The sequence below is a fragment of the Ictalurus furcatus genome, chromosome 8 (assembly GCF_023375685.1).
Source record: "Ictalurus furcatus strain D&B chromosome 8, Billie_1.0, whole genome shotgun sequence".
NCBI classification, from domain to species: Eukaryota; Metazoa; Chordata; class Actinopteri; order Siluriformes; family Ictaluridae; genus Ictalurus; species Ictalurus furcatus.
In genome coordinates, this window is record NC_071262.1 from 10958366 (window position 1) to 10971093 (window position 12728).

Sequence of the window (12728 nt, forward strand, 5' to 3'; positions counted from 1 at the left end):
GTCTTTTGGGTAACGTGGTTGCACTTTCAGAGCAAGTCAGTCATCAGTCAATATCAAAGTATCACTGAAAATAAAGAAAAAAGAATGAGAAAAAAGATCATTTTCTGGTTGTTACAATGTCTATTAACAAGACAAGCCTACATATAATAATAAACACTGTAATTTTCTTAGATAATAAAAAGAACAATAACATGCACAAATGCATAACAAATTGAAAATACAATGCACTATATTTGTAATTTTAAATCGATATAAATCAAGTTTCATTTCAATCCTGGAAGGATTTTTTATCTTCTGAGCAACATGACACCAGCAGAGTTATTTTTAAAAGCACAGGTATAAGAGAAGCAGTAATGAGACACTGATCTAACACACACACACACACACACACACACACACACACACACACACACACACAAACAATTATGAGACTAGAAAAAACTAGAGTGGACGTGGCTGTCTCTGATACCACACACTCTCTTGACTCCATTTTCATTATCCTTCAGGGGTGAGATATTTCAGGAGAGGGACAGTTTGTACTCCATAGCTGTAAAAATTCATTACAGTGTGCCTGCTATAATACAGTTGATAATACACCTGTTAAAAACAATTACTTTTAAACTATCAACATGATAAGCTCTCTGGATCCTGGACATACAGTGTAAAATGGGTTAATTGGGATTTCATGGCTGCCAACAATGTGGAAACATTGTGGAAACATACCTTTTAATTTGTGTTATTATACTAAGCTTTCGCTGAAAGTTGTGTTTGATAATTGGCCTGGTGTCTACTAAGTGAATAAGCACATTTCATGCATTATTAATTCTTAATTCTTCTTCTGTCCCCAGGTTATTTATTTATTTATTTATTTAAATAAAAAAGCCTGAATGAAAGCCTTTAGGAATTTACTTTTTGTGGTCTGAGCAGTTTACACCATTAGATGGTTGATTGACTGGTTTAGCATAGAAGACCATGCTGAGAGCTCAGTCCAAACAGCATAGTGACATCCAGCGCCTTGATTTGTGGTGTGTCTGTCCATGACGTTTGTGCTGTGACCAGCTGGGCAACGGCAAACACATTTTATAGACTCATTTTATTGATGTAATACCACTGCACATTTGTTGGTATATCCAACACATGCTCCAACAAATAGGCCTCAGTGTTGGAGCATTGGAAGAATACAAATGAATAACTTTGCTGTGTCTGGCCTAGCTAGTGGGTGGAAGCTTGCAATGACTAAAACATTGGGAAGAAAAACTGGGGTAAAAATGTCAACTAAATAAAATCATACCAAAACCAAACCAAAACAACCAAACCGAACTAAACCGAAAACAAAAAACGTAAACTTTTTTCCCGCATTGAATTTTGCAAGCTGATTTTGAATGGTTGAATTTGAGCGCCGAATTTAATAACCCGAATACATTTATTATTGTGTCTGAATTTGTGAACACTGAAACAAGTATATTTGTATATAGATAATTGATTATTATTTTTTTTTTTTGAAAATCTGAATTTTAAAATGTGAACTGCGTCTGAACACTGAAACAATATTAAGAATTCAATGACACTTTTTTTTTTAAATGTAAATCTTTGATTTTAATTTTTGATTCCATACACCTGCAGATACACATAACTCAAAGCTACTAAAACATCTGTTTGCTAGTTATGACGTCGGTTGTGCCTGCTGAGAAAAAAAATAGAAACCATCAAAAAATAGAAACCAGTGAAAACCATCAGAAATTCTAAAGGTTTTCACTACAAATAACATTACAAACAATCAGCTATAAAACCGTTACCATTTCCCATTATTGGTCCTTAATGGTATCTTCTCTACATAACAGGAGGCAGCAAATTACCAGTAGAATCCCACAGCAACCATTATAACTTCAATTAAAACAAATACAATTCCCATTATAGCTAACCATTAAAACCATTATTTTTCCAGCAGGGTGTGTATGGAAATTGAATGCTTAGGCTTCCAAGTTTCAGACTGATACCAGTTTGTTCACTCGTTCAAAAAGACCTATTATTTTGAATAGTACTTAAGAATCGATTCACATGGGTGGTTCAAAGGAACCGATTCCCTCGCGAATCTCCCATCAACAGTGCTTTTATGGTGTGTGTCGACTTGTAAAAGTTAGGGCGGGACATTTCTTGACAGACAAGCAACGGAAGCCATGAGAACCAATCAGATACAGCCATATTCAGCTCTACAGAAACATTGAGATCGTTGAGGAACTCAATCAGTGACGCATGGAGGGAAGGTTTTGACTTTAAGCGTCATTAGCTACCTTTTTTCTCCCTTGCCTGTATGAGGCAGTCGGCTTACAGCTCATGACCACAGATCTTTACATGTAGAAACTTTTTAAATGCAAGTGACCGTGGAGCACATCCCGGCGCCACGGAGCGCCTCTGTCGCCTCCAAGTGCTTTGGTTCGTTGGCCAGAAGTTCAGTCTCCAACCTGGAAAAGCACCAGTCGCACCTTAGCCGGACATTTCCGGGGAAAAAGATGAGGAAGGAGCCAGACACAATGAACTCGAGCCAAGACAGCAGTCTAAGGTAAGACTACACTTCTTTCGAAAGATGATGAAGAAGAATCAGGTGTATTAAGTGCTTTATTAGTTGAATCCTGTTGAACTAAATGTGCTAAACAACTAATAAGCTAAACAACTAATTTGTTTGTTTGTTTGTTTGTTTGTTTTTTTGTTTTTTAACCTCTACTTGTTTTGTCATTAGTGACTTGTGACGTAACTGATGGAAAGAAAATAAAAGCAGTGCTACACGGCATCTTTTAGACCAAAATGTATTGTAATTTTTATTTATTGTAGTTATTGTCACCAACCAAGACTTTTCCTTGGCAGTGCTACACATGCAAGCCTCATGTCAGTGAATGTGCAAGTATTGTCTTTCCTTTGGGCCTAGCATATCTAATTGCTGCATCTACACCAGCATTTAGTTTCGCCTTTGGTCTAATTTTAGCCCTTCTTTGGAAACATGGACAGGCTTCAGTTTTCATTTTCTATATAATTGATTTGTTGAAGATGCAGAATATGCATATCTTTTCACAAGGCCACTTGTTTGAGCTTAATTAAAGTTATGTAGTAATCAAGGATAAATAATAACATTTGATCAGCTTGAATTAGGCTATCTTTTATAAAATTAAATACTTCATAGCACTGATCTTAAGTATGTACATTTTATTAGAATTTCCTTGTGCATTCTGTGGTTATAACTGCAAAATCAAGTTTGCTTATTTATAATACATTGTATTGATCAATGTCCATCACATACAGTGTTGTGAAAAAATATCTGATTTCTTCTGTTTTTGTGTATCTCTCATACTAAATTGTTTCAGAAATTCAAACAAAATCTAAGATAAATCGAAGGTAATCTGATTAAACACACAATATAGTTATTAAATGTTTATTTATTGAAGGAAAATAGTGTGAAAATGTATTTTCCCCCGAAGTTAATAATTCCACAAATCTATGAAACTGCATTCATAATGGGGTTCAGATGGACTAGGCCTGATTACTGTAAACCCTGTTCAATCAAATCAACACTTAAATAGAACTTTTTCAACAGCATGAAGTTGGTTAAAATGGGGTTCCCAAACTTTTCCAGGGCAAGGCCCCCCAAATGGCTTTAACATTTGACCGAGGCCCCACTTTTGCAAGATGTCTTTAAAACACATTAAAAATACAGACTTCTGAATATATCCCCTTTTTTAAAATGAATAATTACACCTTACATCTTTACATTACATTACATTAGGAATTGATTGTGTGTGTGTGTGTGTGGTTGTCTGAGAGTGAGAATTTATTTTTCACACCAAATTGTTGAGGCCCCCCTGGCGGCCCCCACTTTGAAAACCACTGGGTTAAAAGGTCTTCGCTAGTAACACACTATGCCAAAGTTGAAAGAAATTCCAGAAATGATGAGGAAGAAGGTGATTAAAATCTATCAGTCTCGGAAGGTTACAAAGCTGTTTCAAAGGGTCTGGGACTCCAAACAACCACAGGGAGAGCCATTATCTCCAAATGGAAAAACTCGGCACAGTAGTGAACCTACCCAGAAGTGGCCAACCTTCCAAAATTCCTCCAAGGGCACAATGATTACTCCTCCTGGAAGTCACAAAAGAGCCAAGGACAACATTAAAGGACCTACAGCCCTCTCTCGAATCAGTAAAGATCACTGTTCATGACTCCACTATCAGAAAGACACTGGGCAAAAAATGGCGTCCATGGAAGCGTGGCGATGTGAAAACCACTGCTAACCCAGAAGAACATTAAGACTCCTCTGAATTTTGCAAAACACACCTTGATGATCCTCAAACCTTTTGGGAGAATGTTCTGTGGATTGAGGAGTCAAAAGTGGAACTGTTTGGAAGACTGGGGTCCCGTTACATCTGGTGTAAACCAATCACAGAATTCCACAAAAAGAACATCATACCTACAGTCCAGCATGGTGGTGGACGTGTGATGGTGTGGGGATGCTTCACTGCTTCAGGGCCTGGGCAACTTACAGTAATTGAGGGAAACATGAATTCTGCTCTCTACCAGAAAATCCTAAAGGAGACTGTCCAGTCTTCAGTCCATAAGTTGAAATTCAAGCGCAGCTGGATTATGCAGCAAGACAATGATCTAAAAAAAAAAAAAAAGAAGCAGCAATTTTGGAGTGGCCTAGTCAAAGTCTTGACTGGAACCAATTGAAATGCTGTGGCAGGACCTTAAATGGGCAGTTCATGCCTGAAAACCCTCCAGTGTGGCTGAAATAAAGCAGTTCTGTAAGGAAGAGTGGGCCAAAATTGAACCTCAGTGCTGTGAAAGACTGATCTCCAGTTATTTGAAGCATTTGGTTGCAGTTATTGCTGCTAATGGTAGCACAACCAGATTTTAAGAGGGCAATTAGTTTTTCACATAGGTGATAGGTGTTTTGATAACTTTTTTTTTGCTTCAATAAAAAATAAAAACTTATTATTTATTCAGGTTCCCTTTGTTTTGTTGCATTTTGTTTGAAGATCTAAAACTATTTAGTATGACTGATTAGGGATGTCACGAGAACCGATACTTTCGGTACCAAGTCGGTGCCAACATTCTTAAAACGTGACGGTACTTGTTTTTCTGCACCAGTGTTGGAACCATTTCTAATGGAGGTACCGAGGTTGCAATTCTTCCGGACCTGATGGGGGCAGCAAATACGTGCAAGTGTTTTAGTCGGTCCACAAGTGGTGAAGAAGAATAACTCCTACAAGCACACGGGAAAAACTACAGAAGATTAACTCAGCTTAACAATGGTCCTATATTATGTTTGTTTGAGGCAGCTGCATTGTGGCCATGAAACCAGCTAACGTTATGCTCCATGTAATGTTAGCGATAGCCAGTTATTTGTTAACGATGCTAACACATTGCAGTGTTATAAACTACCTCCGAATGGGCCACCATGCATCACCATTCAGCCATGGTCCTGCCAGCTAAATGTAGCCTGATGTCACTAATAATTATTCAAATGTTCATGCTTTTAATGAATCTTTTTGGCCTGCCAACATATCAGTGAATTTAAACTAATGCTTGCATTCAGAGTGTATGGTGTATGCACCCGCGCGTTTAGGAGTGCACCTCCACTCATTGTCAGACAGTGTTTGATAACTAAAATACCCCCCTCTCTCTCTCTTTGCCAGTATCAGCCAGAGGAGGATGTCCTCCAGAAGAGTTTAATTATTTAAAAAAAAATTTTTTTTTATACCACACCTTGGTATTGAGTATCGTGTACTTTTGGTGGTATCGGTCCCAACTACTAGATTTTTGGTATCGTGACATCCCTATGAGGGATACATAGAAACAGAAGAAATCAGGGCAAATATTTTTTCACAGCACTGTAGGTCACACTTGTCTCTAAGCTCAGTACAGTGTGTGTTATCTAACAAAACCACATAAAGAAGCATTATTAAGTCAGTGCCCAAATAAGTTTTTTTTTTTTTTTTAAATCATAAAATTATTTAAATACAGTTGCAATTTTGTTGCCTGGTATGTTGCTCACATGAGTATTATTGATATGTATGGTACAAAAAATAGATAAAGGAATAAACTTATCTAAAGTTAACTAAGCTATATAATTTAATGGTATAATGAAGATAAAGTAAAAATGGGATAGAGACAGAGCTGCAACAACTAATGGATAAAATCGATAACAATCGATTATGAAAATCGTTGTCAACGACTCTCATTATCGATTAGTTGGTCTGCGCGCGGCACGGGGGAGATTTACTCATTACGTTACTTCTGTTCCGAAAACACGTTTCGGAGAGTAAATACTAAAGTTGTGTCCCAAATGGCGTACTATACACTTACACTATACACTGTGTACTCTACCATTTAGTGTGTGGATTTTAGAAAGGTAATGTCATCTCAAAAGGAACACTAGCATTTTTTATTTTTTTTTTACTAACCAGAAATATAAGCCACTTCCTAGTCGACGGCGCATGACGTCATACGCACGTAATGTGACGCAGCTAGCTTTAGCAGATACCCAGAGTCAACGACGATGACTTTCCTCAGTTTACTGTTGTCAACATTACCTTTTTATAAAAAGTAATGCATAAGTACTATTATATAATATAAACTTGTATATTAGTTTACATTATATACAAGTATTTATGCATAATGTTTTATGGATGCACAAAAAGAACTGAATTAAACCGCAGTCCTAAATTAATAATATATGTTCTGGTGTGTATCTGCATGTATTGGGTTCTTTTCTGTTGTGGACAAATAGTTGTGTAAAGTTTTAGTCTGAAGTCTGTGTTTGTGGATGTTATTTTAATCAAACGAAAAAAAATGGTACTGAAGGTTTGCACCCCCCCCCCCCCAAATAATTGGGCAACTAATCAATTATGAAAATAATCGTTAGTTGCAGCCCTAATATGCTTACATTGAGAGTTGTAAAGAATCAAGGCATGTTTGGATAAGTAAAGCTGCACAAAAGATGCAATAATTTATGTATTGTTCATTAATTCATTGTTGAATGTCATTTCACATACAATCAGTGCATTTAGCTTTATTAAGAATGTTATTAACCAAGCTCCAACAACATAACAGCGCATCAAAAAAATAAGCATAACGGCAGACCCCTGAAGCGCAGTGACGTCATCCAGCTGAGCACAGTCATCATTAATTGACGTCGCTTGAGAAAGTGAGGATATTCCATTTGACTTGCTTCGATTCTTCGCTCCTCACATCTCATCCTTCTCTCACATCCAAAGGGGGTGGAGCTAAGATGCAAGGAATGATGTGAAGAAAGGAAATAAGAAATGAGAAGCACCCCAGGCATTGATGTAAGGCGAGGAGGCCTGGCGCATGGTTGGTGTTCATTTCATCCCAAAGGTGTTTAGTGAGGTTGAGGTCTGGACTTTGTGCAGGGCACTCAAGTAATTTCACCCAGAAAAGCCATGTATTTATGGTAAATGTTCTGCAATTGTATATCACTTTTATCCAAAGCACTTTACACTGTGTCTCATTCACCCATTCTCACACACAGACACCAGTGGTAGCAGAGCTACCTTGCAAGGTGCTAACTTGCAATCGAGAGCAACTTGAGGTTCAGTGTCTTGCCCAAGGACACTTCGGTATGTGGAGTCGTGGGCCGTGAATCGAACCGCCAACCCTACAATTAGCGGACAACCCGCTCTACCACCTGAGCCCCAGCTGCCCGGATCTATGGATCTGGCTTTGTGCACAGGCGCATTTTCATGCTGGAACAGGTTTGGGGCTCTTGGTTCCAGTGATGGGAAATTGTAATGCTACAGTATACAAAGACATACTAACTTTGTGGCATCCATTTGAGGAAGGCCTTCATAAGGGTGTGATGGGTGTGTTCACATACTTTTGGTCATATAGTGTATACGCAAAAAAATCTAAATGCTTGAGGTTTGTATGTGTATATTTACATTTATGGAATTTGGCAGACACTCTTATCCAGAGTGACTTGCATTTATCTCATGTTATACAACTGATCAGTTGAGGGTTAAGAGCCTTGCTCAAGGGACCAGCAGTGGCAGCCTGGGATTTGAACTCATGACCTGATCGGTAGTCCAGCGTTTTAACCACTGAGCCGTCACTGCCCTTATTGCACGTTTATATGGGCTTTTGTACAATGATGATTGGTACAGATTGTTTTGTGTTTTAAGTGCTGCTGAATTATGCAGATTGGTGATTTCAGGCTAAAAAAAAGTGTCTTCTGTCGTTAATAAGGGCCATAGCTCTGGGGGAAAAACATGGCTGGATGTGCTTTGATTTAATCAGAATGAGTAATTGGTGGATGCTTAAACATAAAGCATTTTTGATAAAATATTCACTTGCTTGTTTAATTCTACTCATTTATTCTTTGCTGGTGCAAATGGTGAATGAACTGGTAAGTGAGATTAGTAATAGATTGATGTGCTAGTGTTAGGACATTTTCCAGAACATACTGAGCCAAAATGTGACCCTTGGGAGTTACTAACCAGAATGGCCCACATTACACCCACAAAAAGAACCTAAATTTAACCCATTTACTTCCGTTCAGTCATGTGAAAGCTATGTCTAAGAAAATGAACAGTGACTTTACATCATGTATTTTCTGTTAAATAACGACACCTTTGTTTTTGGTGGTAAAAGGTTGATGATAAACTGAATCCACATCAGTCAGCTGCCTACTGTGGCTTTCATGAAGGTCATGCATGTTTCATAAAGGCCTGGCAAGCAAGCTGCTGAAATTATTTGCTGTTTGCTCTCTAGGGGAAACATGATCTGTCACCAGTGCCAAAGGTTTCTCTTCAGTCTCCATCACCCGCCAAAGCCAAAACTCTTCTGCTAATTAGTTTTCTTTTCACTGTTTCTTGGCTGCCATGTTACTTCTGTGTTGGACTTTAGTGTGAAAGTTCAGCAGATAGCTAAATAATTTTGTAGGCTGTCAGCAGTCAGCCAACATATGGTTCCCCAGGCTGTTTGTCATTGTTCGACAATAAGAAAAGGGTTTCTCAAGGGATCTTTAGATAGTTACTTTCTAAAGTGGATCGTTTAAAGGGTCTTGCAGAGGCTCAAACCAAAAAAAAAACAAAAACTTTAATGTGTAATTAATTAAGAATGCCCCTATAAATTTTGTATAGAAAATCGCTTTCATTAGTGTGATGCTAATTTAAACAACCACTGTAGATAATTTGCAAAAGGTGGTATAATTTTATTTTATTTTTATTTATTTATTTATTTATTTATTAAGGAAATCCTAAAATGAGTGAACATCCAAAGGAACATTTTGGAGCCATTTTTGACTGAGTATAGGGTGAAATGATGTTCTCTTGAATGGCAGTAGCAATGTCGAGAGTCAAACTCTCAATGTCTCGATGGCAGGGTTATCAGAAACCTTAGACAATTGTGCACACTCTTTTGGGAGACCCACTGTGTAAGTTTTGACTATGTGAAATGTGAAACTCTGGTATTATCAGGTTTTGGAATTCCTTAGCCCTTTAAACTCAACAGAACTGCATCTGTGGTTCTTTCAACAGAGACGCGTACATCAATTTTTGTGATTTAAAAAAAAACAAAACAAAATTTTATTTGCCAATATTTTAATTAGTTTGCAGCTTTGTCTACATCTTGATTTAAATCTTGCTGCATGTGCAATGCTGCAAATTAGATTTGCTTTATCAGTTTTAAAATTTTGGATTACCTAATTTAGCAGGTATTTTATGTGACAGTAGAGACTAGGGCTGGGCGATATATCGATATAATGATAAATTATGCAGTACACTTTTCTGAGATCGTTTTTTAGGTTTTTAATAATTACAAATTAATTGTTTTGATGTAATTTATTTGGTGTTTTTTTAAGTATTCTTTGTCTTTGTAGGTTTTAAAGAAAAGTACCATCAAAGTCAGTTTAACAGTTTTTGTTTATTTTGCTACTGTTTTGCAAACAGTTTTTTAGCCAAATTGTAATTTGTGTTATGCATCATGTACTGTAGAAATGTCCTGAAGTATTATATGATATTTTTCTCATATTTCCCAGCCCTAATAGAGACCACATATGTGCATTTCAGTGCAGTGTATTAGGGTCATGTGGGAATGCAAATAAAAAAATAAATAAAAAGAAGGAAAACGGGAGGGCCGAAAGATTGAAAGGGAGGGAGGGAGGGAGAAAGAGTGGACAAAGGAAAACTCCCCAAGAACCACAAAGTCATCTCAAGTTATCCAAGCCTGGATCAACTGTGGTACAGAAGAGTAGCCATGAGAGCAACAAGGAAGAGCATTGTTCATTAATGGACCATAGATATGTGTGAAGACTGGGACAGGAAAGGAAGGAATTTGAAAGAGAGAGATGAGTTTCTGAGCTGGATGAGGCTGTCTTTTAACCCTGGGGTTTGCTTTGACCTTTTCAAGCTGAGAGAGCAGACAGGTAAACAGATCCTCCTACAGCGTCTGAGGGTTTATGTGGATGCACAGGTGAGGATGCTGCCTGTAAATCCATCCTGGTCCTTGACACTATAACGAGTTGCACCCATGAATGCAATGTTGGGTAGTTTTGGGTATTCTACTTCAGTACCCAGTTTGCGCTCTCTGCCCACTCGCGTTTACACAGACTGCTACAGGACAGGGTGGTCCAGCAGGAATGTAGGACTCATTGTTATTGGGTAAGTTGGTGCATTTATTGAATTTCAGAGCCCCTTTGTTTGTGGAAATCTGGAGGAATTATTTTTCATACATTCATTATTTAATGTGATTTCTTATGTAAGTGTTATTCTCTCCAAATGTGTGAGAGATTAGTGTGGTATTACATTTTAGATTTTGACTTTTTTAAATACAGATACAGTTTACAGATTATTTCCTACTGCTAAAATCTAATGTTAATGTTCTTTATTATAATTTGAAAAAGTCAGAAGATTTCATTTGCTTGCGACACTCCATGTGTCGCATGCCTGCATTTTTGTATTTTGTTCTTGTTCTATCTGAATTATTCATTACTTACAATAATCAGCTGAGGAAAGACTAGCTTCATCAGAGTGAAAACTTGGAGCAGCACACTGTAACCCATTACAAATTCATTTCCAATAAATTTATATTTTTAATGGAAAATTATACTCTGAGCTGACGGGAATTTTACCACAGCAATGACTAACTTTACACTTTGATATAAAACTGATCCATTGTATGTATTTATGTTCCTGTCGGTGTTTTTATTTTTTATTTTTTATTTTTTTATGCTCTAGGAAAAAGCTTCTCAGAGAACCAAACAAATACAGTTGTTCAGGTCCTGTCCAACTCGCCAGAAGTTCTAACAGAGGCCTATCGAATGACCAAAGGTAATTTGTCCATGTCTAAATAGACTTGCATTCTCTCAGCTTTCACTGGAGAAGAAGGACATATTGTGTTTCTTTCATGACTAGTGTTGTACAGTTTTAGCTTCATGTCCAAATAAATATCCTCTAGCAAGCAGTGGCGTAATTGGGACTTTTATGGTTCTGTTGTGTTTCAGTGTCTCGGTGTGTTCTCAGAGCTCCACTGGTGACTGTAGCCCAGCCAGCCTTCTCACAACGTGTTCATGCAGTGCTGGCTACGCTACAGGCTTCTCCACCGAACACAGCTCCATCTACTCCTGGAGATACGATGTAAGAATGTTGATGCCATCTGTTGCTCGGTATATCCCAGCCCTGTTTAGTATGTGAATATGTAACCAACTAAAATGGCTAAAGCATCTCTCCATCAAGTATCTCTAATCTGCAATGAATCACGACACCATTTTGATCTGAAAGCTTATGCTTGACATTTGTTTCAAGTAGCATGTTTCAAGTAGCATGTATTTCAAATGCATATTAAACACACTCAAGTACAAAAGGCTGTTAGTTATCATCTAAAACAGTGGTCACCAACCCTGTTCCTGGAGATCTACCTTCCTGAAGTTCCAACCATAATCGTACAAACCTGATCACCTAATCATTTCCTTAAGAAGTTCTTGATCAGCTAAAACAGGTGTGTTTAGATTTTGGTTGGAGATGAACCATGCAGGAAGGTAGATCTGAAGCAACAGGGTTGGTGACCACTGATCTAAAATATAGGGTGGTTTTGATTCTGCCATATATCAGTCACATGGTTGATGCTTTTAATTAGCTGGATTTACAGTTGGGTTCATAAGTATTTGGACAGCGACAATTTTTCTAATGTTGCTTCTGTGCACCACCGCAGTGGATTTGAAATGAAACAAGCAAGATTTAACTGAAGTGTAGACATCCAGCCTTAATTCAAGGGAGTAGTCAAGAAAATAATCATTGTATTATTATATTTTAACATTATTTTTTTTATGATGTATTTTAATTTATAATTGTTAGCTTGTCCAATTACTTTTGAGCCGGTGAAAATGGCTATAATTCCTAAACGGTTAATGAAATATTTTTTGTTACATCCTTTGACTTAAAGCTAAAAGTCTACACTTCATTCACATCTCGATTGCTTCATATTAATCCATTGTGTTGGTGCACAGAGGTAAAACGACCAAAATTGTGTCACTGTCCAAATACTTACGGACCTGACTATACATGTCAGGAGTGAAATAAATGATTTGTCTAATAGATTAGAGCACACTTGCATGCAGCCATTCTAGATAATCGACAAGTTTGTTATTAACACAGTCACAGTTAATATTCACAGGCCTCGAAATCATCATTTGTCACCCATCATTTGTTGTCACCCATACGTCACTG

General features: G+C 37.5%; 1 protein-coding gene across 1 annotated transcript in view; it reads left to right on the forward strand.

The window, feature by feature from the left end:
• The first annotated feature begins 1950 nt into the window (after positions 1–1950).
• The window catches only part of fam149a (family with sequence similarity 149 member A), a 29908-nt gene continuing 19130 nt past the window's right edge, over positions 1951–12728 (forward strand). Inside the window, exons 1-3 of the mRNA XM_053630721.1 lie at positions 1951–2560; positions 11241–11333; positions 11507–11639. Of these exons, the coding sequence (XP_053486696.1) occupies positions 2370–2560; positions 11241–11333; positions 11507–11639 (417 nt within the window). The 5' untranslated portion in view covers positions 1951–2369. The remainder of the gene's footprint in view (positions 2561–11240; positions 11334–11506; positions 11640–12728) is intronic.